Source organism: Cetorhinus maximus, chromosome 15 (assembly GCF_964194155.1).
Source record: "Cetorhinus maximus chromosome 15, sCetMax3.hap1.1, whole genome shotgun sequence".
In the NCBI taxonomy this organism is placed as follows: Eukaryota; Metazoa; Chordata; class Chondrichthyes; order Lamniformes; family Cetorhinidae; genus Cetorhinus; species Cetorhinus maximus.
In genome coordinates, this window is record NC_135893.1 from 31,073,999 (window position 1) to 31,098,949 (window position 24,951).

At 40.1% G+C, this 24,951-nt stretch overlaps 1 protein-coding gene across 3 annotated transcripts in view; it reads left to right on the top strand.

Moving 5' to 3' along the window:
• mtor (mechanistic target of rapamycin kinase) overlaps positions 1 to 24,951 on the top strand; it is a 352,436-nt gene that overhangs the window by 72,950 nt on the left and 254,535 nt on the right. For all 3 annotated transcript variants that reach the window (XM_078558210.1, XM_078558212.1, XM_078558211.1), the window contains exons 20-25: positions 2,566 to 2,652; positions 5,290 to 5,457; positions 6,523 to 6,635; positions 7,247 to 7,409; positions 19,100 to 19,192; positions 21,937 to 22,083. In XM_078558210.1, the coding sequence (XP_078414336.1) occupies positions 2,566 to 2,652; positions 5,290 to 5,457; positions 6,523 to 6,635; positions 7,247 to 7,409; positions 19,100 to 19,192; positions 21,937 to 22,083 (771 nt within the window). The remainder of the gene's footprint in view (positions 1 to 2,565; positions 2,653 to 5,289; positions 5,458 to 6,522; positions 6,636 to 7,246; positions 7,410 to 19,099; positions 19,193 to 21,936; positions 22,084 to 24,951) is intronic.

Here is a 24,951-nt window from a genome sequence, read left to right on the forward strand (position 1 = left end):
TGGACATGGATTGCTTCAGTATCTGAGGGGTCGCGAATGGTGCTGAACGTTCTGCAATCATCAGTGAACATCCCTACTTCTGATCGTATGATGGAAGAAAGGTCTTTGATGAAGCAGCTGAAGATGGTTGGGCTGAGGGCACTACCCTGAGAAACTCCTGTGGTGATGTCGTGGAGCTGAGATGACTGACCACCAACAACCACAACCATCTTCCTTTGTGCTACCTATGACTCCAACCAATGGAGCGTTTTCCCCCTGATTCCCATTGATTCCAGTTTTGCTAGAACTCCTTGATGCCACACGATCAGATGTGGCCTTGATGTCAAGGGCGGTCACTGTCACCTCATCTCAGGAGGTCAGCTCTTTTGTCCATGTTTGACCCAAGGCTGTAATGAGGTCAGGAGCTGAGTGGCCCTGGCAGAACCCAAACTGAGCGTCAGTGAGCAAGTTATTGCTAAGCAAGTGCCTCTTGATAGCACTGTTGATGACTCCTTCCATTACTTTACTGATGATGGAGAGTAGACTGAAAGGGCAATAATTAGCCAGATTAGATTTGTCCTGCTTTTTGTGTACAGGACATACCTGGGCAATTTTCCACCTAGTCGGGTAGATGCCAGTGTTGCCGCTGCACTGGAACAGCTTGGCTAGGGGCGTGACAAATTCTGGAGCACAAGTCTTCAGTACTGTTGCCGGAATATTGTCAGGGCCCATAGTCTTTGCAGTATCCAGTGCCTTCGGCCATTCCTTGACATCACATGGGAGTGAATTGAATTGGCTGAAGACTGCCATCTGTGATACTGGGGACCTCCGGAGGAGGCCGAGATGGATCATCCACTCGGCACTTCTGGCTGAAGATTGTAGCAAATGCTTCAGCCTTGTCTTTTGCATTGATATGCTTGGCTCCCCCATCATTGAGGATGGAGATATCTGTGGAGCCGCCTCCTCCACTCAGTTGTTTAATTGTCCACCACCATTCACAACTGGATGTGGCAGGACTGCAGAGCTTAGACCTGATCCATTGGTTGTGCGATCGCTGAGCTCTGCCTGCCACTTGCTGCTTATGTTGTTTGGCACGCAAGTAGTCCTGTGTTATAGCTTCACCAGGTTGACACCTCATTTTTAGGTATGCCTGGTGCTGCTCCTGGCATGCCCTCCTGCACTCTTCACTGAACCAGGGTTGATCCCCTGGCTTGATTGTAATGTTAGAGTGGGGGATATGCTGGGTCATGAGGTTACAGGTTGTGTTTGAGTACAATCTGCTGCTGCAGATGGCCCGCAGTGCCCCATGGGTTGAGTTGCTAGATCTGTTCAAAATCTATCCGTTTAGTACAGTGGTAGTGCCACACAACACGATGGAGGGTATCCTCAATGTGAAGGCTGGATTTCGTCTCCATAATGGCTGTGCGGTGGTCTCTCTTACTGATACTGGCATGGACAGATATATCTGTGGCAGATAGGTTGGTGAGGATGAGGTCGAGAATGTTTTTCCCTCTTGTGATCTTGTAATTTCCACAATATGGAGATTGTATTAGCATTCCGAGTGGATGAGATAAAATGGACCAAATCAATTTTTGGCCTTGTATTTCGCCACAGGATTCAGCATGCTCAGGTTAACCTGGGCATGATCATACAGCCTAATTACTAGAAGTTCACTCGTGGGTTACTCTATTTCTGCCCCTTTCCCACCATCCACCTTTGTCAGCCAAGCTAGCTTAGTAAGAGCAGAGTGGAGAATAATTTTGAGGGAACCACAGGATCAGCCTTTTATGTGCGCACTCCTTATTTTAATGATTGGCCTTTGAACCTCGCCCTTGGTACAAACCAGCAGTTGTACACCTGCATTTGTGAACAGTAATCACCTGCGACGACTGATGTGCTATGATGCTGCACTTAAAGTGACAGATTTGATGTGGGAGGGGGCACATTCTGTAATGTTGTTTGGTAAATTTATCTATTTCCATACAGAACTCATGCTGCTGAGTTATGAGTAAGAGAAACTCCCAGGTTATTTGAACATTAATTTTAATTCTAGGAGACCATTTACTGTATTCTTTACTAATATAGATAAATATCACTTTTAAAACTATCATTTAAGTATGCTAGTAAAAATATAAAATACTGCAAAAGCTGCAAATACACAGGAATGTCAACATCTGAAAAACGAGAGGTTAGTTGTGTGTGTACCATTTACCAGATTCTGGAAGAACTGCACAGTATTTCCATTATAATTTTTTTTAAAAATGATCTAACTTTTCTGGGGGCAGGGTTGTTTTTAGAATTGATTAAAACAAATTGTGTGTTGTTAGATGTGAATAAATCTCGGGTTGGTTTTGCGAGTTTGTCAGTAATGTTGACGTTATTTTCCATTTAAACTATGCTGGATAAAGTTCTGACAGGCTGATTCCTTCCCAGGTCTGTAATTTGACACGTTTGAAACTGGTAATCAGCTGGGACTGTATTGAATTTTGAGTTGAAGACTTAAAAGTAGAATGTATTCATAGAAAGGTCGTGGGCAAAGCATGTTATTTCTAAACCATGTGTATAATTGTATATTTCCTTCGTCAGTTCTTGTTCCAGCAACTGGGAATGCTCGTTTCATTTGTGAAAATCCACATCCGACCCTATATGGATGACATATTTGCTTTGATAAAAGTGAGTATTGCAATTGTTTAACATTTTGAGTGCACCTCCACCTTTATATTATTGCCTCCCTTGATCCTTCTTGACTTTGACTTTGAGTTTGAGGTTGTGAGCTGAGTGTCTCTTGTGTTTTTTTTTGTTTATGCAATCCTCTGCACAATCCGTTTCTAACCCAGTTACAGTCAAAGTAAACAATTTTGGTGCTCCCTTGATGGATCAGTGAACCATTTAGACCAGGAACGTTACAGGTTTAAACCTTATCCTGTGTAAGTCAGCTGATCTCATTGCTACTCAGATAATGAGAAGATGTTGAATTGCCTGTACATGATTGTTATAAAGTAAGCCCTGCTGGAAATGCACAGATGTGACCTTGCCTGAGAGGAGGATGAGGCTTAACTGGTTTATTCCATGAATATTCAACGCTCGCTACCAAGGCTCGCACTAGCAAAACATCCACATGGATGAGATACTGAAGGCAGTGTGCCTCAGGGAAGTGTCAAGCCCATTGGGACGATTGGAAGAAACCGAGCATACTGAAGAAAGTAAATCGTCCCATTCTCTGGTCTTAATCTGTCGGTGTGAGATAATATTCATATCGAATAAGACTTCATAAAATATGGCATCATGGTTTTGTGCATAAAGAATGCATTGTCTGGCTTTAGTGAAAAGAGGGCAAAAAAAATCTTATTACTTCTTTGGAAATACTAGCAGGCTTATGTGTATGCCTGAGGTGGCATAATTTTTTCCTATATTGAAAAATGGTAAAAAGTTTTGCCCATTTTTCTTTCATTGCTCGAGCTCTTGTTCAACCCAGACTAATGGGATGAATCTAGTTTGAGTTTGGAGCCTTGTGGACTGTCGGTAATGAATTTGAATGTTCTGTTAGGTTGTTTTATATTCAGTTAGAAACAAAATTTGCTCTGAACTTCATTTATTGTTTGCTTCCAACTTGTAGATGTGACATGCTAATTTTAAAACAGTAACATGGCATTTATTGCATCTAGCACAAACTTGATGGGTCAAATGACCACCTCCTTTGATGTATTATTCTAATAGCATATGGGACCTCAGATATGCAGATGACACTACACTCCTAGCCATACCAAAAAGGAAGAGCTAGAGACATTAGCGGGCCTAGTCAAAAGACACCGAGTCTTTTGGATTGAACATAAATGAGGCAAAGACCAAACTTATGGCTCTAAATGGCAATGGAATAGTAAAGATTGGAAGCACTGAGATAGAGGCAGTTTCAAGTGCCTTGGCTCAATGGTTATCACCATATTTACCAGGTCAGATTAGCTACAGCAAGAGGCATGACCAGTGAACTATGTGGCATCTGGAGGTCCAGAAACATCAGGACGCAGCTGAAAAAAATATCAAACACAGTCACTAGTGTGGACTGTTACATTCTATGTATGCTAGAGCTAGACTCTGAACAAAGAGGATGAGAGGAGGATAACAGTTTTTGAAATGTTTAGCAGATGATGTTCGGGATCAGCTGGATGGACAGAAAGACAAATTAATGGGTTAGGTCAAGAGTAGAAGCTAAGAAATCAAAAAGGTTGAGAAATACAGTTAGAGAGAAAAAGATAGCTAAGTATGAACATTGAAAACAAAGACCCAACAGCTTTGTCCTGGCAATAACGGAAGGAGAAATTGAGGGTCAAAACAAGAAGAAGAAGAAAAATCAGATGGCTGGATAATATTAAGATGAGGGAGGCTTGACGAAAGCCATGGAAGAAGTAAGATGATGCCAATGGCCCCTCTAAGGCTTTGGTGAAAATGAATGAATGATTTTATGTTACATGATTTCAGAAGAGGATGGTGTATGAAAACAGTATTATGATTTCCATGGATAAATTGTGATGAACCTCACAATGTTAGACATATCTCAGTAATATAGTCCAGGTACAACACTCCTTTGTTTGAATGCTGGATACCAGACAGTTGTGCAGTTCCTGAAATGCTGGAAATGTACTATCACTGTCAACCCTGTAGACTTGTTTTTAACCTAACTTAAAGACATACTTGCCTTGATTTGTGTGCAATATGATGATAATACAGCTCCCACATATATGCGAGGTTTATTAAATGCAGCCCATGACATTTAGATCTTTTTTCAAAGCCAAATTGTACCCCTTAACAGTAAGTTAAATATTGTAGTTATGCTTTTTGCCTGTGTTTGCTCTTCCTCCACTCATAGTGCTTCTCACACACACTTTATTCTCTCTGATGTGAAATAAATACTTTAATTTGTATACCTTCAGCTTTCCCATGCAGTGGAACTCTGCTTTTCCTTTGTTTAACATAGTTTCTATTATTCCACATGTCATATTTTAGATTGTTTTCAATACTGACGGGTGTTCATTGAAAAATTGTCAGCTGGCACTGAGCCAAGACCTGCACATAGATGTGCTTTTAACATTACAAGTAGGCTTCTATTATGTGTGCCATGCAAGATGTATGGTTGTAGCCATAAAGTACTTGCCTCATTTAAAATACTATGCTACAGTAGAATTTATTTATAATGAATTTGGCCCAAATGACCCAAGATAACCGCTGAGTATTTAAGCCAATTCTCCATGTGTACTCTCTTTTAAAAAAAAATATTAGATTGCAGCAAAATTAGTTTTCTTTAAATGTTTCCAGGAATATTGGACACTTAACAACCAAATGCAGAACACCATCATCCTGGTTATTGAGCAGATTGTTGTTGCTTTGGGAGGAGAGTTTAAACTTTACCTGCCGCAGCTGATTCCTCACATGCTTCGTGTCTTCATGCATGATACCAGTTCAGGTCGCAGTGTCACAATCAAGGTGAGTCATTTGGAGTTTTGATAGCATTTGCTGATAGAGCTGGTGTTTTGTCACTGAAATATTCCAAACCAAAGTTACCCATTCTCAGCACCTTGCAGATTTCTTTTTGTGCATCAGAAGTCTTTAAAGTTTATTAGGCTGCTAGACTCTGTCTCCTATTGTTCTGTATTCCAAAAGTATGTTTGAAAACTTAGTAGAGCTAGGAAAGCTGTCAGAAGTTGATGTTGCTGTTTTACAGCACATTCTCCAATGACTAATGACTCAGTTTTTCAAGTGATGCAAGGTACAATAAAGAGATGATGGCTAACAAAATCAAATTGCAAGATAGGGTTGGCAGCCCACATAATAGTTACTGGATACAAGCCCATTTGTTACTTAGTTTAAAACCCCCATTTGAATTAATTGACTGTTGACCATAAAGAAAGTAGGTAAAAGGGCTGCAGTTAAAAAATGAACATAATAACACTTCCATGATGTACAACCTACTCAATGTCTGTGAGGCTCTACTGGTATTGACACATATACAGTCAGATTGGCTTTTCCAGTAAACAAAGTTTTTAAGTCATTGCCAGTTTCCAACATAGTGCATTTAAAAATATACACTTTCTTATAATTAGAAATATATTTATTTGCCTAACCCACTGTATCTTTTAGTCACTGGATTGGATGCCTTTTATTATGCTATTGACAGCAAGGAATTAAATATCCCCTTATCTGCCTATGTCACCAGATTGAATGTGCCCTATGCTATATGTCATCACTGGATGTTTCCCTTACTATTGGAGTTAAGAGTTTGGATGAATAGTAAAACAGCAGTTGCATTTTAAATTCTCCATAGTATTCAGTGATGAGGGCAATTTAGTAGTTAGTTTTAATTAGTAATTCTAGGTAATTATATATCCCTGCATAGTATTTTGTTTCTAAATGCATAATGCTTCTGGCCAAATGTGCTCCATTCCAGTTTAGGTTACCTTTATTCAATCGGTCTCACAGTCCAAGGTAAAAATAAATAAAATTTCAGTGCTCTTGTTTTAAGCTTCTCTTCCTATATACTTCCTTTTGCAGTTACTAAATGCAATACAGCTTTTTGGAGCGAACCTGGATGATTATCTGCATCTTTTGCTTCCTCCAATTGTCAAACTCTTTGATGGACAGGATGTGCCGCTGGGACCTAGAAAGTAAGTTTACTGTTATATATTTTCAGTTTGATATCTTATGTAGATCCTTCAAAAATAAGTTTATTATACTGTCATTAGTATCCATAATTCACTTCTTCTTTAAAAGTATTACAAATGCATTCTTTTGAGTGTTCCGCAAAATATTTCATAATTACTTTAGGTTCTAAGTGGATTGGTCACTTCCAAACCTGACTTCAGCTTTGTAAACCAAGTTGTCAATTCACATATTGAAAACTGCTGGAGTTAGGGTGGCGAGGTGGAGGGGTATGAGGGGAAGAGTTGGGGGAAGGGACATCTTCTCTACACTATGTGTAACAAAATCATTGGTCTGTAATTTGCTTCAAAATAACACTAAGGCTAATAGCACTATAGTTAAGGGTCTTTCTCACCTATACTGTCCTTTTTGACCTCATAGTTCAGATCAAACATTTGGAAGCAACTCATAACTTGTGGAGAAGTGTAGCATCTGAACGTAGTGAGAATTTTAAGGAAAGCCTACAATGTAGCAAGATAGTAGTCTCCAGGTATATGGAGTCAAGTATTCCCGTGGCTAGAAGGAGGAAGGACAAAAATGCTGATGATGCACCTATCTTATTTCCTAACATTACAAGGGTTGCCCTGGAGACTCTGGATCGCCTAACCGAATCTCTAGACTTCACAGACTATGCCTCAAGGATTATTCATCCAATAGTGCGTACGCTTGATTGTACTCCAGAATTGCGTCAGACTGCAATGGACACACTTTCTTCATTGGTGTTCCAACTTGGAAAAAAGGTGAAAACAAATTATTTACACGTGGCTTCCTTAGCAGTATAGGTGTGAATATTTATACTGTAATTGTTTAGCTCACAAAGCTATATATCTTTGCAATGTATTTTAGGTTCTCAGGTGTGTAACTTCTGGTATGAAACCATTGGTTGGTAGCCTGTTAACGGGGACATGGTAAAATGCAGGCTCTTCAACTGAGTCTGAGGTTTAAATCCAGCCCAGAGTAATGTGACAGAAGTGTTTCCATTCTGGTGTCTGTAAGAGATCTATATGAAATGAGCTTGGGCAATCTCAACCCAGTTGCTAATGGGCATGGGTCAACAGCAAAAGACTGCCCAAAATTTGTAATCTTATTTATAGAACTAAGAGCATCAGGTGGTGTTGGAGGGTCTGCTCTTTGACCCTGGAGATGAAGAGCTTTGTTTTGCAGAGCACTTAATTTTTGGTTCTGTTAATTTTGGTGTTTATGTAGTTCAGGGCACAGGAGACCTGGATACCCGTTTGCTGCAGTTACAGGGCTAAAGCCAGTTTCATTATTCAGATGACAAAATTGAAGAACCACAAACACAGCCATAAAATCAGAACACTGTATCCAACTAAGCTTCACCTGACTCAAGTGCTTATTGCTCAATACTTCAATTGGGAAAATGTTCCCTTCTGTTGCAGTAATGTCTCTTGCCTTGAAAAACACAAATCTCGAAAAAAGAAAATGTAATTATCAAACAGTTGAGTACTCAACTTGACCATTGAAATTCTGGTTCACTTTATGCTGTGTGATCATAGTGCCAAAGATTAACAAAGCAGGCCAGTCTACCAGCTGAGACAAATAATTCAGGTGGCAGAACATTTCCTTAATCAATATTTCAGGATATGATCTGCCAATCTGTGCAATTTCATTTTCTGCCTTTGGTTTGTTAGTATTTCCACCATTTCATTTGCCTTTGAAATTCTCTATTTTGTTGAATATTTCATGTAGGCTTGAGCTTAGAGTTGCTGGTCATCACAATTTAGAAATATTTTAATTGGTACATAGAGGTACAGCGAAAGATTATTAATGTTGTGAGGTTCACTTGTAAATGCTATGCTTAAAATCACGACAATCTGCATTTATACATGGCCCGAGTGTCTATAGAGGAACAATGAATGGTAAGTTTAGATATAAATATTGTATGTTAATAGGCAGGAAGGAGTGACTAAGTTGTAACCTAATCAGGCATTCAAATACTGTCCTAAACATGAAAGAGCATCTTGAATAGGTTATGAATGTCACACCCCTTTCCCCCCACCACCTTAGAATTATTTCAAGGCTGTAACTCTATTTCATTACTGATCTTGTGCAATGGAAATTGATCAGATGTTGCCAAAATTTAAAGCTGCTGGTTTTGGCTATGGTCATGTATCTGGAAAGACTTGTGAGGTGTGTTCCTTTCAAGAGCTGGAAACTTGAGTATGAAGGTAAATAAGAATTCTTCATACTTTTTTCCTAACTAGCAATTCAAAAGATGATCGGCAGAAGCTGTGCTTTAATACAGTCCTTCATGTGCTGTGGTTCTCTGTGATAAACTGAGGACTGAGAGTAGTGCCTTGAGGCATTCATAGAAAGGCAGTAAATGTTATGATGGCAGTAGTGTAGATTTACAGGGCAATAATGTGGTATGCATTACAAAAGAAATGTTTTATTATATAAACCCCACACAGTGTGTTTTGTATGTCTGTATACTTTTTAATGGTGCATAAATTCAGCTTAATTGTTCAATCAGGTACAACTGGGACAATTAAACCTCTCACAAAATGATAAATATTTCATTAGTATTATGGAGGAGGTGACGGCATAGTGATATTGTTACTAGACTAGTATTCCAGAAGACCCAGGGTAATTCTCTGGGGACCCAGGCTCAAATCTCACCATGGCAGATGGTGAAATTTGAATTCGATGAAAAAAATCTAGAATGAAAAGCCTGGTGATGACCACAAAACCCATCTGGTTCACTAATGTCCTAAAGGGAAGGAGATTTGCTGTCCTTACCTGGTCTGGCCTACATGTGACTCCAGACCCACAGCAATGTGGTTGAGTCTTAAATGCCCTCTGAACAGAGCAATTAGGGATGGGCAATAAATGCTTGCCTTGCCAGCGATGCCCACATCATCCCATGAACAAATAATTTTTAAAAAGTATTCATGATTTGAGTATTGCTGAGAAAAGAGACATGTCAAAAGAAATGTCAAAGCTTTTCGTCTTGCACTCATCAAGGCACTTCGCAAGAATACGTGTCTTTTTAAGCAATACCAAACGGCTATTCATGATTTCATGGTTGTTTTTATTATCTTAGTTTTATTAGTTAATAAAAACAACCATGAAATCATGAATAGCCGTTTGGTATTGCTTAGTCTTAGTTTTATTAGTTTATTTTTGAAGGTTAATCGTTATCAGCACTGCAGTTTTTCTAATTCGGTGAGAATTTGCTCACTTTCCTGACTGGATTTTCTTTGTGAGCACTGGCTGCAACAACACAATGATGACAATATTGGGCTTCGTTATCTAGCATGAGTTAATTAGAACTTCTTTCAGACACTTGATGGAAAGAAAATGTTTCAAATTCTGAGAAGGACAAATGACATATCTTTCAAGAACAGAAGTTATTTCAAAGCTTAAAGATAGATTTGGCAAGTAGAGTGGAACAGTGTCAGTGCTACATAGTGATGTGCCATGGAATGGTAAATTGAAGGTTCATGATTTTCCTCATTGATGAGTTGATAATGATGTTATGGGGAGTCTGGGCAACCCTCAACAGGATGGAGAGCAAACCCTGAACAGTGTCTCTCCTACAACTTAGAGCAACGCTGGTGGATGCTGAAGACCATTCGGATTCTTCTCCCTCAGGGAGAGTTGTCCGGTGTTTATGTATCTACAAAATTGGAGAGTATTCATTATATGATTATAGTGGGATATTTACTAAATAGAGTGGTTAATATGCTGAACATTGGTGGAACAGCACAGAGGAAAGTTAGTCAGCCTATTGCACCTATGTATCCTCTGAAAGAGGCCTCCACCTTTTTAAATTTTTCTTTTTCAAACTATTAATTTATTTTTTAAAAATTGTTATAGATTCTGTTTCCACCATTGTCTCTAGTGGAGTACGTCCACCCTCTGCACAAAATATTTTGCTTAACTCCTTAAGTTTTTTTGTTGACATTAAATTTATACTCCTATCACCTCACCGACCTGTGGAAATATTTTTTTCTTCTTGACTTTATCAAGACCCCTCATATTTTTGAACACCTTGTATCAGATCACCTCTTAAACTACTCTGATCAATTGAAAATATACCTAATTTCTCCAGTGCTTCCTGATGATTAAAACCTCTAAATCCTGGTATCATCACAATGGATCTCTTCTGCACTTTCCCCATTGGCTTGATATTCTTACTAAGAAAGGGTATTCCAACTTGCCACATTTTCATTTTTAAATAGAATTGTACTGAGAGAGAAATATTCTAAATTGACTATATTGCTCATGTACAACAAAAACTGAAATTAGATCAAACGCATATAAAGGCTGATGCAAGGTTTCGATGGTATTTAGAATTTCAGTTTTACTGTTGATATTGATCTTTTGGTGAGAAGAGAGTAAGAATTAAACAATTAGGTAAGACATTGATTTTTCACCTTTTAGGATTTGGGGATTGTACATCTCATTGCCTGCCACGCCGCTCCCCCCCCCCCCCCCCCCGGGCCAAATTCTGATGGGAAGAAAACATTCTTCCTTTGTCGACCACTAGGCTCCAGTGTCAATTGGGTCTGGGCAACTCAGTTGCCAGTGCACGTAGGTTCATAGCATAAATGTTCATAATTTAAAGGTAAATTATACTAAGTTATTTTCTTATATGGAGAGTCAACTAATTTGCTGCTTTGAAAAATAGAAAAAATTGTGCTAATGAAGTCAACGGTGCTGTTCCAAGGTTTAAATTGAATAATATTTAATGAAAAGGGGTAAAAGATGATTTATAATGGCCCAGATCTTCTGAGGAGCAGCAATCATCTGTTTGCCACTTTGCTTGAGAATTCCCTAGCCTTGACGCTGCTCCGCATTTCTTCCGGGATCCTCCGAGCCTGGCTTTTCCAGAAATGTGGAGGGCAATGCCTTCTAGAGAGCTCTGTCGAAGCAGAGCCGAGGGGAAGATGGGACACATTCCCATTTTGCGGCACCAGCTGCCGTATGGTAAGTTTACATGTCCAGTTTGAATGTTAGTGAATGGATGAATGAGTGAGGGGTAGGGTAGCTGGGTGAGGTAAGTGAGTACAGTTAGTGGGGTATGTGGGTTGGGTGCATAAAGTGAGTAAGTTGCTAGGTGCGTAGGGGGTGAGGTGGCTGAGGTGGCAGTAGGGTCAAGTCGGGAGGGTAGTCGGATGCTCAGGAAGGTGGTCGGGCCTCATTGGGGTGTAGTTGGGGGGTGGTTGGGGGTCAGTGTGAATGATCGGGGTCAGTTGTGTAGTTACCCAGATGTTAGTCCAGGTTTTAATCTGTCTAACATTTGCTGGGTAACTATCCATATAAGTACATTGGAACTGTCCAAAGTCTCTGACACTAACTCAGGGTTGGAGACATTCATGGAGGACCCTGGAGATCAGAGAAACTGCCCACCGGAAGTTGAAACATCCCAGGCAATTCCCATGTAGGTCAGCATGCCTTCCACAGGGCTTGCACAGGGCCTAGACACGCATCTCAGTGTTCAGAGACCAGAGGATTTGGGCCTATATACCATAATGCATTTGGGATTTCCTGATTCTGCAAGTTAAATATAGAATGTGATCCATCCCCAGGCATTAATGTCTTTTTTATTAGTCTCCAAGAATGTGCATCTATGGAAACAAAGGGATAAGTTTCCTTTTTTTTCAGCCGTACCTTTCTCCAGTTGTGTTTCAGGAGCAGCTGATGAGTTTATGCTAATACTAGTGATGCACGGAAAATAGTACATTAATGTAAGGAATTACCATGTCAAGAAATGGAACAGATCCAATTCCTGCATATTGTTGATCAGGTTTGCGTTTAGTGAGGCGAATTCTTTGATTGTTTGCACATCAATATGCAAGTGGTTGAAACAGTGCTAGATTTTATGTGTAGCAGCCTAAAATGACTTCAGCTGGCTATCTTAGTCTCATGACATTAATCTGACTGAACATATAATCACAGACTAGGCTGCATTGAAAACCCAGAGCAGCAGTGGTGTGCATCTGGATATAGACTGAGCCAAACACATGTTCGAGATTCACTGATTCATGGCCTTGGTTGGTTAATGTTGAACTCGAGAGATGAGCATGTTTTATGTTAAACTTTTTATTAGTATAAAATTCATGTCTTCATGAATTTTAGGTTGTTAATCTGTAGGGAATCCATTAGAGATTGTTTGCTTTTGAATCTCGATTGCTTTGTTTGGGTACTAATGATTAAAAATAAAGTGCACTTGCACCCCCTAAGGGTTAATTGCAGGCTATATTCTCTGGTCCACTGCAAGGCTTAAGCAATATTCTAGGGTGATTTTCATGCAGTGTTATTGGAGATATTGTCTTTTGGTTGCAATGTCAAACTGACACCCTGTTTCCTGTTCCAGTGATTCATTGGATGTTGAAAATGTTGTTGCCATTTGAAGATTAAGGACTTTTTCCAGTACCCTGACCTAAATTCCTCCCTCAACCAAAATAGCGCCCCCCAAAACAAATTTTCATTGTTATCTGTGACATCACGCAACATATAAATATGTCTGCCACACTTGTCTACTGTAACAATTAAGAGATATAAAATTATGATGTCTTGGATCTGTATGTTTAAATTTAGGGTAAAATGAAGGGTGTCATGTGACCTATTCTGAAGACTACCTGACAGTAAGCCTGATTGGTTTGATTGTTAGAGATCAAAGAAAGAGTTAGATTGTTTACTGGGAAGAAGGTGCAAGGTATTTATTATTACTGGCTATCCCTCTCTACTGAGGAAGATTGTCTTCCATGAGTCCAAAGATGGCCGATTCAGGACCTGCGGACTTTACACCTAGCCACTTACTCACCTCATGCACCCTAAATAGGACATTTGTTGATTTGTGGGATGTCTGGTCATGTATTACCAGTTCAGGTCATGGCATATTCTTTTCACCACTCTCGTTCATGCCCTTCATTTTGTTGTTGTTGGTTCTCAAAATGCTGGGATCCTTCCCACAGACTCTGCTGCTATCTGGATCGATCCAAGGTGATGGTCTCCCAGGAGTTGATGTCAATGTTGCATTTCTTCATGTTGGCTTTGAGCCTATCCTTGAAACACTTCATGTCTGCCCTATCTGAGCTGAGAGAAGATGACCTGCTTTGGGAGTCTGGTCATCATCTAAACAATATGACCAACTCAATGAAGTTGATGGCAGATGATCATATCCTTGATGCTTGTGGTACCTGCTTGTGAGAGGATGCTGATGTTGGTGTGCCTGCCTTCCCACTTAATATGTAAGATCTTTCACAGGTAGTATTAACGGAATGACTAAATGCTTTGAAGTGCCTCCTATACATTGTCTATGTTTCAGCCCCACACAGTAAGGAAGGAATCACTACAGCATGGTAGATCATGAGCTTGGTTTCAGTTTTGATGTCATGATCTACAGACATACACGTCCTCAGGTGGCCAAAGGCTGCACCAGCATATTTCAGGCTTTGCTGGATTTCCTTGTCAATGTCAGCCTTCTGTGAAAGATAACTTCCAAGGTACTGGAAGTGATGCACATTTTCCAGGCACCCATCGTGAATCCTAATCAATGGGCTGGGGAGTGTGCATTTGGAGTTTGCTGATGGAGGACTTTGGTCTTCTGAATGCTGAGTGTAAGTCCCATCTTCTCGTACACCTTAGTAAATATGTGGACAATTCTCTGGCATCGTCAGGGTATTGGAGCTGAATGATTGAGGTCGGGTGGTCTTAATTTTTGACTTGAGTCATCTAAGATTAAATAGTTTACTGTCCATTCGATAAATAAACTGCACTCTAGGGAGCTTGTGTCTTGCCAGATAATGCATGGCAGCAAAGAAATCAAAAAAAGAGTTGGAGTGATGAGGCAATCTTGTTTTACTCCTGTCTTAACCTCAGAAGGGTCTGTAATGGATCCATTGTTAAGGATCACTGCTCACATATCATGAAGCAGGCGAACGATGGTAACGCATTTCGGAGGATATCCATACTTCAGCAAAATTTTTCAGATTCAAAGGCATTTGTAAAGTCAAAGAACACTATGTAGAGAGGTTGATCCTGTTCATGATGTTTTTCTTGTAGTTGCTGAGCTGTAAAGATCACGTCAGCCGTGCCGCTTGATGGCCTAAACCCACATTAAGATTTGGGGAGTAACTCTTCAAGTGTAATAAGTTGGGTCGGAAGAGTTCTTGCAATGATCATTCCTGCAATGGAAAGCAGAGAGATGCCTCTATAATTTCCACATTTGGATTTGTCCCCATTCTTGAAGATTGTCACAATCATGGCATCCTGGAGATCTTCAGGACTTCATCTTCACTCCAGATCTGTAGGATTCCATCATCTGCTGCTTTGTTGTTCTTCATTTGGGTGATAGTTTTCATCACCTCAATAGGCATTGGTGGAGTTCCAAGCTCATCTCTCACTGGGTGTTATGGGATAGAGTTGAAATCATTCTTGTCAACGAATGATTCTTGATTGAAAAGGCCTTTAAAATGCTCCTTCCAACTGATGTTGACAGCTTTCATTTCCTTGATCAGACCTCCCCCCGTCCTTAAGCCTCAGTGGAGCTGGTGCCTGAGTACTTGGGTTGTAAATGGTCTTTATGGAAGTGAAAAAACCATAGATATCATTCATATCAGCGAGATGTTGAATTTCCTTTGCATTGGCTGCCCACCACATGTTCTTCATGTCATGGATGTACCTTTGTGCCTTGGGCTTTACTTTTTGGTAAGCTAGTTTCTTTTGTTTTGAGTTTAGGTCATTTGCTTGCGATCAATCAGTTTATCGATATCCTGATCATTGTCATCAAAGCAATCCTGATATTTCCTGACAGAAAATCCAAGTGTTTCTTTGCAGGCTTGATGACATTGGACTTAAGGACATCCCAAGCACTGTCAACTTTCTTCTTCTGTTCATGATTGAAGCTTGGAAGTTTTTTTCCTAAGACATTGTTTTGATTGGATCGTTCAGAGCTTCGACGTTGATCTTTCGTGGACATCTCTTCTGTTGCACCCATTGTTTGGGAGCCAGTATGATCAACCTAATAGAATGAATAAGACTGTGATTGGTCCAGCTGTCATCAGCCCCTGTTATTGCTCTGGTGGCGCAGATATCTTTGCAGTTCTGGGTACAGACATTGGTTAATTCTGCAATGGTGCTTGGACCGTGGGTATTGCCACGACGTTTTGTACTTGTTCTTCTAACTGAATAGGGCGTTGGTGATGTTAAGCCCATGTTTTGCATTTGGTAAGGAGAGGAATGCCCTTGGAGTTGACATTTCCAATTCCTTACCTGCAAATAGTTCCACTCCAGAGATTGGAATCTCTTACAATTCTGGCATTGAAGTCACTGAGAAGAATAAGCCTGCCCTCCTTCAGAACCCAATGGAGAGCTTGGTCAAATTTGGCATAGAAACCTTCCTTGATTCATCGTCGGTCTCTAGAGTTGGGGCATATGCACTGACCATGGTGGCAAATTGGTTCCTTTCTAGTTTGAGACGAAGAGTCATGAGGCACTCATTTCTTCCAAGAGGGAACTCGTGAAGAACTAATTCTTGATGCCAAATCCAACTCTATGAACTCTGCATTTTTCTTCTAATTTTCCTTTCCAGAAGAAAGCATGGCTGCCTCAGAGTTTCTTGAGCTGCCCCTCTCCAGCTCACTGGGTCTCACTCAGCAGTGATGTCAATGTCATATCGACAGAGTTCTTGGACACTCTGGGCCTTCACTCACGGGTGTGCCCATGAGGGATAGGAACAGGAAATGATGGAATAACTCAACAGATCTAGCAGCACCTGTGGAGAGAGAAACAGAGTTAATGTTTCGAGCCTGTATGACTACTTAAGAGCCAGTGTCTATGAGGGTCCTGATGTCCCAGGCCCCAAACATAACTACTTGTGTCTTTTGTGTGTTTCTACTGCAGAAGGTGGACGTGGCTATTTAGTCTGGGAAAGGCGAGGCACGCTATGTTTAGGGCACATTTTCTCACCCCTTCCCCAATAAGGGGTGAGCAGAGTCGATCCTAAAGAGGGCTGCTTACTCACAGTTACAGCTGCTGAATGGCACCTCTGCCTTGTCTGAGTGTTAGATGACCGTCTTGAACTGGCACAGAGGCTGCAGTTACATGACTGGAAACTTCCAGACAACACAATACTGTTCCTGTTGCTATTTGCTGGTTACGGAAGGATTTGGGGGATGTGCTTGGAAAGAAAGATGCCTGTGTGTGACATCTTTTAGTGTCAAACTCTTGCACACCAGCTTGCACACATGTATTGAAATGAAACCTTGATCTAATGACAAGGAAACCAAGACAATTGGAAGTTTTGTTCTGTTGCAGCCTTTGTCCGCCATAATAGCTGTTGAGATATTCTACATGGCACATCTCCCCCCTCCTCTTCTGCCGTTGAGGTCTTGTTTGCCAGAGCTTTGTTTGCTAAGTATTTCTAGGGCTCATAACAGGCCTTCACGATAACTGAAGCAGCCCGTGACATTAGGAGCCCCACTGAACTTCACCCTGTTTTGATCAACCTTTTCATACTTGTTACGCAGGTTCCATGGCGCGAATGAGGGGGTGGACTTTGGAACCCAAGTATTTATGCTTTGAGTCAATGGCAGCAGCCTGTGTGTTAACAACGGAGACTGAGAGTCTCCTAAGTCCCAGAAAAGTGTTGAGAATGTTGGGTTGTAAACAGTTGTGCTTTAAACTGTCTTTTTAGTCCCAAGACTGGGCCCTCAAGAATAGCTGATTAGTATTTCTACCTAGATACAAGGCCCATTTGATTTATTTTGCCATGGGAAAGGATGCGGAGGAAGCCTTTTTGAGATCAAGGGGACAGGCATCCTTACAAATTAATTAATATCACAAACATACAACAGTTTTTCTGTGGTCAGCAGAGAGAAGAGGTTGCATGGCTTTGTGAAATACCACAGTCAGATGTGGGAGGACTTTGTCTTGAGTTGAAGAGATGCATCCTGCAGTTATTGAAGGATTCCAGGAGATTCATCCTCGTTTGTCCAGAGGGAAAGAATCAGCAAGCCGAGCTTTACCGATTGTTAAGGGTTTAGGAAACTTAATGAAGACTAAGGAAAGCACCTAGTGACAGTCATTCAAAGTTACTACTCGGGTTAACATGAACCCATTGGAAGCTGGGAGCGACTGTGGACTGTTTGCTATAAGGACTGTAATTCTGTGAAGAGTGCGATGAGTGATAAGTATAAAAGAGGAGCATTCCTTTCTGTAGTTTAAAGTATAAGCTGCCTACAAATAGAAAATAGTGTGTAGTCAATAGCGCTTTTAGTCATTTGTTACAGTAAAAGTTTTAAAATGTGAAATCTAGTGTCATCCTTTACAGCTATTAACTGGAAGTTTGAATTTCTTTTTAAACATTATCAGCCTCTACTGGGATCGTAATACAACAAAGTGATAATGTCTACACTTTAAAGTAATTAATTATATGAGAGGTAATCTGAGAACTTTCTGAGATATGATGAGGCACAACATAAATGCAAGTTTCTTTTTTTTTCTTGACACAAGAGAAACCATTTTTTCTGAAAAGCTGTGATTAATTAGATTAGTTTTATGCATCATTTAAACTATCATTCAAAGGAATCTTTGAACCACTTATGATATTTTTTCCTTTATCTGTTACTTCATCTTGCAAGTTCTGGTTTATGCAGATATTGGACAGTATTACTTTACAGAGACGTACCTGTAATGTATTACCAGGAAACATAATTGAGGCCAGGACGCTGGATTCACATAAAACAGGGATAGGTGCTCCAATTGGAAGATACTAGGGTTGATATTCTAATCCAAAATCAAGGTTTTGCTTTCCAAATGGAAAAAGTAGAGCTTTCTTTGCTTTTGTATTCTTTTGTAAGGTATAGAAAAAAAGAATGAACTTGTGTTTACATAGCACTTTCAATGATCTAAGGACATCCCAAACTGCTTCAGAGCTGAGGAACTTTTGAAGTGTACTCACTATTGCCCTGTATGCCAAATCGCATGCAGTAAAGTTATACAGGCAGCAACATGACAATCAGATAATCTGTTTTTTGGTGTTAGGGGTGGGATGAATGTTGGCTATGATACTGGGAGAATTACCTGCACTTTTTTGGGAAAAGTGTTATGAGATCTTGTACATCCAAACAGGCAGACATCTCATCTGGAAAGGACACCTCTGATTGTCCAGCATTTTAAGTGTAGGTTGTGCTCAAGGTTCTGGAATGAGGCTTGAACCCAAGAACATCTGAGTCTGAAGTGAGAACATTACCACTGAGCCAAGGCTGACACTATACATTATATAAAATGCTATTTTGTTAAGGCGGTGATTCCTAGTAAAACATTTCATCACTATATTTTGAGCAAAAGTTGACAACTACTGTGGTTGATGGTGCCTATATTAAAATATATTGAAAGCAGCTGTTGCCAAAAAAAAGCATTGTTAGAGTCTAATGGCATTATCTGATCTATTTTTCAGTATCAAATATTTATTCCTATGGTGAACAAGGTGATGATGCGCCACAGGATAAACCACCAGCGATACGATGTGTTGATATGTCGCATTGTAAAGGTCAGTGTAGATTCAATGTATACTTTTAAGTTTGAAAGTGCAACACTACACTAACGTCTTTCCTTTCTTTCTCTGTTTCTTTTAAAATGTGCATTACTTGATCTCTGCTTGAGCTTATTATCCTAATGATTCTAAGGTCTGCACATGGAGCAGTTAGTATTCTGTAGTACTCTATGGCATTACTAAGTTTCTCATTCATCACGAGTGATGATGTGTGACATGTTTTATCTGGTTGCACAAATAACATTGAAAAAATGCATTTTCTTTTTAGAATCAGACAGTAATGGTGGAAGAGTTTCCTCATTTACCATCTGTAGAAATATTGTAACTGTGAAAGGAAAGCAATTATGATTTCATTATGAACAGCAAACAGTCCAAATTCACCACCTTCCCTCATGTAGTCTTTTACAGTGATGGCCGTGTTGTGGCACAGTGGATGGTAAATGCAGAGCTGCTCAAATCCCAGAAGGAAACTTGAAACAGCTGCCAAAATGGTTTTTGCAATTTGTATAGTTTGAGGAGTGGTTCTGAACTCGGGGAAATGATGCCCCTACTTGTGATGATTTTATAGTAAAGTAAATATTTATTAAAAGAATAAAGAAAAAACAAATAAAACACAATTACACTTAAACACACAAACGGCTTCGCACAGTAGACAGTGCTTTAAAACAGTTCCACAAATCTTAACTACCACCAGAGATAACTTTTCCCTTTTCTGTTCAGCCACCGTCCTCATAGATTTTAGAATCTATAGAAGTCCAGTAATTTTTACCACACAGTGCTATTTCCTTGGGGTGTCCTCAGAGGCTAGCAGCAACTGCTTCTTTCAGTCTGGTCTTGTTCACGTTGTCTTCAGGGAGTTCTGACCAGCCACGCTGCTGTCTTCTGGAAGACCTAAGCAGCTACCTCCTCACATAGACTTTAGTATTTTCTTAAATGCATTCCTTCCCTTTGATCTCTCCATTGTCTCAACCAGTCTCTTTAGAAATATTTTCTTCCCAGACTTGATTGACTATTCTTTATTTTAGCTCTTAGACTTGTAAAAACAAACTTACCCTACCTTTACCTTATTTCCTTACACCTTTTTACAACTTGCATATACTCCCTTTGAACTAAAACAACTCAAATCAAAACTATTCCTGTTATTGCTTTATGTAAAACTCTGATAGAAGATCCTGTCTGTTCATTAACATATCAAAACAATTTCTTACTGATGACTTTACACCCTTGCCGTCACTCTAGCTCTTAATCCAATTACAACCTGACTTCCAGTACATAAGAAAATATAAAAGCAAAGAACTGCGGATGCTGGAAATCCAAAACAAAAATACCTGGAAAAACTCAGCAGGTCTGGCAGCATTGGTGGAGAGGAGCATAGTTGACGTTTTGAGTCCGCATGACTCTTCAACAGAACTAATTAAAAATAGAGAAGGGGTGAAATATAAGCTGGTTTAAGCGGGGGTGGGGGGTTTGGACAAGAAGAGCTAGGTAGAGGGTCAGTGATAGGTGGAGATAACCAAAAGATGTCACAGACAAAAGGACAAAGAGGTGTTGAAGGTGGTGATGTTATCTAAAGGAATGTGCTAATTAAGGGTAGAAAGCAGGACTAGCAAGGTACAGATAGCCCTAGTGGGGGTGGGGTGGGGGGAAGGAATCGAAAAAGGCTAAAAGGTAGAGATAAAACAATGGATGGAAATACATTTAAAAATAATGGAAATAGGTGGGAAAAGAAAAATCTATATAAATTATTGGAAAAACAAAAAGGAGGTGGGGATAGAGGAGAGAGTTCATGATCTAAAGTTGTTGAACTCAATATTCAGTCCGGAAGGCTGTAAAGTGCCTAGTCGGAAGATGAGGTGCTGTTCCTCCAGTTTGCGTTGAGCTTCACTGGAACAATGCAGCAAGCCAAGGACGGACATGTGGGCATGAGAGCATTCTTGTATAAAATGTTGTATCAAAGGACTTTCAGAAGGCATTCACCAAATGCTGCAAAGGAGGTGAAATGGAAACAAAATGGGCTCATTGACAAGAAGGAAAGGGTGGTAGTGGATGAATGATTTTCAGATGGGGAGCTGGCTTGCAGTGGTGTTCCTCAAGGGTTAGATATTTTTCCATTACTCTTTGGAGTTTTTATAAATGGCCTAAACAATTATGGAGGGAGCAGCATTATTAAGTTCTCAGATGATACAAAACTTGGCAAAGTAGTAAGTCATGATGAGAATGGTTACAAGCTTCAGAATGACATAAACAGGATGGTGAAATGGGCAGATGAATGGAGGATAGAGTTCAATATGGAGAAGTGTGAAGTGATGTACTTTGGGAGAATTAATATGAGAAGACAGTACGCAATAAATAGCATGATTTTGAAAAGTGTAGATGAGCAAAGAGACTGTAACTCCTTAAAGGTGGCCTGATAAGGTGGTTAAAAAGGCATATGGATTACCTGGGATTATAAGTAGAGGAATAGAATATAAAAACAAGGAGATCATACTAGAATTGTAAGAACAGCTGGAGTAGTGTCGACAATTCCGCGCATGCTTCAGGAAAGATGTAAAGGCATTGGAAAGGATACTGAGCAGGTTTACCAGGATGTTACTGGGGTGAGGGTTATGGACAAAAAGTGGGGATGAGAGAAAGTTTCGATGGCACTGATGGAATATTCTCAATTTTGCTAGTCAAGTAAAAGCTTGAATGCTCTTTCCACTGTAATGAGAATTATTCACAATTTGTTTGAATTTGCACAGGGTTACACCTTAGCTGAAGAAGAGGAAGATCCTATCATTTTTCAACACCGGACTTCCCGGGGCAATCAGGGGGACACACTATCTAGTGGACCAGTGGAGACTGGTCCTATGAAGAAATTGCATGTCAGCACTACCAATTTACAGAAGGTATGTTCACAGTCAAAGGATAGATTGATGAAGTATAAAATGTGTTTATTCGAGTATGTGTGAAAATATGAATTTAGTGATCGGCAATCGAAACTGCCTTTTATTCCTGAATTGGGTTATGAGGATATTTATCATGAGCATGTCTATTTTGTATAGTTTAAACAGAAATTGTTTTTTTAACTTGAAGCTTTGATATAGTGGCATTTGGTTATTTTAGTTCACAAACAACTTGAAAATGAGAGTCTGAATTCAATTGGCTGAAGACTGACATCTATCACAGATAGTATCACACTGGGAACCTGTTGTGAAGCTATTGCTTGAATTCATGCTAAGGAAAAAATTTAGACTTGAGGATGTTTAGAATGATGATGTCTAACTTGCAATGATCTATTCTATTTTTAATTTAAATGTATAGTGAATTGGATAGTTAATTTTCAGAAATTTTTATAAAGTTCGTATTTCAGTTTTACATTTACTACTTGTTTTGAAGCACAATGCAGATCACAGTGACATTTTTATAGAAGCTGTTAACGGCCTTAAATTCCATGCTGAGAATGTGGCCTGCAGCTTGAAGGCTGCTGCATGTCTATAGTGCCATTTAAAAGCTGTGCTAAAATTTAAATGTTGAATACATATTCAAACTAAGTCATTAGCAACTTGTAAATCAAATGTCACTTTTTTCTCATTCTATTGGTAGTTTCCAGGCCCACATGTGCAGTATTTAATATTTGTAGTTATAATAAATTTACAACAGTGTGAAGTTGAAGCAGGTATTAATTAAGGTGATCTTATGTACCAAGTATTTGCTTAACAACGATGCAGTGTTGCTATATTGATCGCTCTGCATCGCCCGCTAGTCAGGCAGGCAAATAGCTAAGTGGTTTGTTCTCTAAAATTGAAAGTTTTTTAAAAAAGTACAGATGACATTGTTTTCAGTCATAATGCAACTGCTGTAAAACGCAAGTGATGTGCAACAACTTGAGTGGGTATCATACTGCCTACCTACAACAAACTGGCCACTTTACCCAAATTGTCAATGCCTTTGTTCATGCTCCACACAAGCCTCCTCCTACCCCTCTTCATCTAACTATTATCAATATAACCTTTTCTTCCTCGTGTTTATCTGTTGTCCCCATAACTGCATCTATGCTATTTGCCTCAATCACTCCTAGTGATAGCAAGTTCCGCATTCCCCAGAGGTCCAGGCGAATGCTATGGGGACAGGGGGTCGAATCCCACCATGGCAACTGGTGGAATTTAAATTCAGTTAATAAATCTGGAATTACGTAGAAGGCAGTATGCAGTACCTAGAAGGTCTTACAAGAGAGGGGGCAGTCCTGGACTTAATTTTAGAGAATGAAGCCAGGCAAGTGATAGAGGTATCAGTGGGGAAGCATTTTGCAGATAGTGATCATAACTCCATTAGATTCAAGGTTGTTATGGAGAAGGGCAAGGAAGGGCCAGAAATCAGAGTTCTAAATTGGGAGAAGACCGATTTTAATAAGATCAGATATGGTTTGGCCAGAGCTGGGAGCAGCTACTTTTAGGTAAAACTGCGTCAGAGCAATGGGACTCATTCAAGAAGGAAATAGGGAGAGTACAGGGCCAACATATTCCAGTAAAGACAAAGGGTGGGACCAACAAATCCAGGGAACCCTGGATGTCGAGGGATATACAGGATTGGATAAAGAGAAAAGGGAGGCTTACGGCAGATACCGAGGGCTCAAAACAGTGGAAGCCCGAGAGGAGGATAGAATGTGTAGGGGGGAGCTTAAAAAGGAAATTAAGAGAGCAAAAAGGGGGCATGAAAAAACATTGACAGGTAAAATAAAGGAAAATCCAAAGTTATTTTACAAGTACATTAAGAGTAAGAGGATAACTAGGGAAAGAGTAAGGCCCATTAAGGACTATAGCGGTAATTTGTGTGTGGAGCCGGAAGACGTAGGTAGGGTTCTAAACAAATACTTTGTATCTGTGTTCACAAGTGAGAGGGACGACGTGGATATGGAAATCAGGCAGAAGGACTGTGATATAATTAAAGAAATTAACATTGAAAGGGAGGAGGTTTTAGGTGGCCTGGCAGGCTTAAAAGTAGATAAATCTCCAGGCCAGGATGAAATGTATCCCAGGCTGTTGATGAGGCAATGGAGGAGAAAGCAGGGGCGTTGGCAATAATTTTCAATACCTCTGGCTGCCCTCCAGTCCTCTGATACCTCTCTTGTGGCCAATGTGGTACCGTTATTCAAGAAGGGAGGAAGGGATAAACCAGGGAACTACAGGCCAGTCAGTCTAATCTCAATGGTGGGGAAACTATTGGAAGCAATTCTGAGGGACAGAATTAATTTACACTTGGTGAGGCAGGGATTAATCAAGGACAATCAGCATGGTTTTGTTAAGGGGGGGTCATGTCTGACCAATTTGATTGAATTTTTCGAAGAGGTGACCAGGTGTGTAGATGAGGGCAATGCATTTGACGTACTCTACTTAGACTTCAGCAAGGCTTTTGATAAGGTCCCGCATGGGATAATGATAACGAAGGTAAGAACCCATGAGATCCAAGGCAATTTGGCAAATTGGATCCAGAACTGGCTGAGTGGCAGGAAGCAGAGGGTGATGGTCGAAGGGTGTTTTTGTGACTGGATGCCTGTGTCCAGTGGGGGTCCACCGGGATCGGTGTTGGGTCCCTTGCTGTTTGTGGAAAATATAAACGATTTAGACTTGAATGTAGGAGGGTTGATCAGTAAGTTCGCGGATGACACAAAAATTGGTGGGGTGGTAAATAGTGAGGAGGATAGCCTTAGATTAAAGGAGGATATAAATGGGCTGGTCAGATGGGCTGATCAGTGGCAAATGGAATTTAATCCGGAT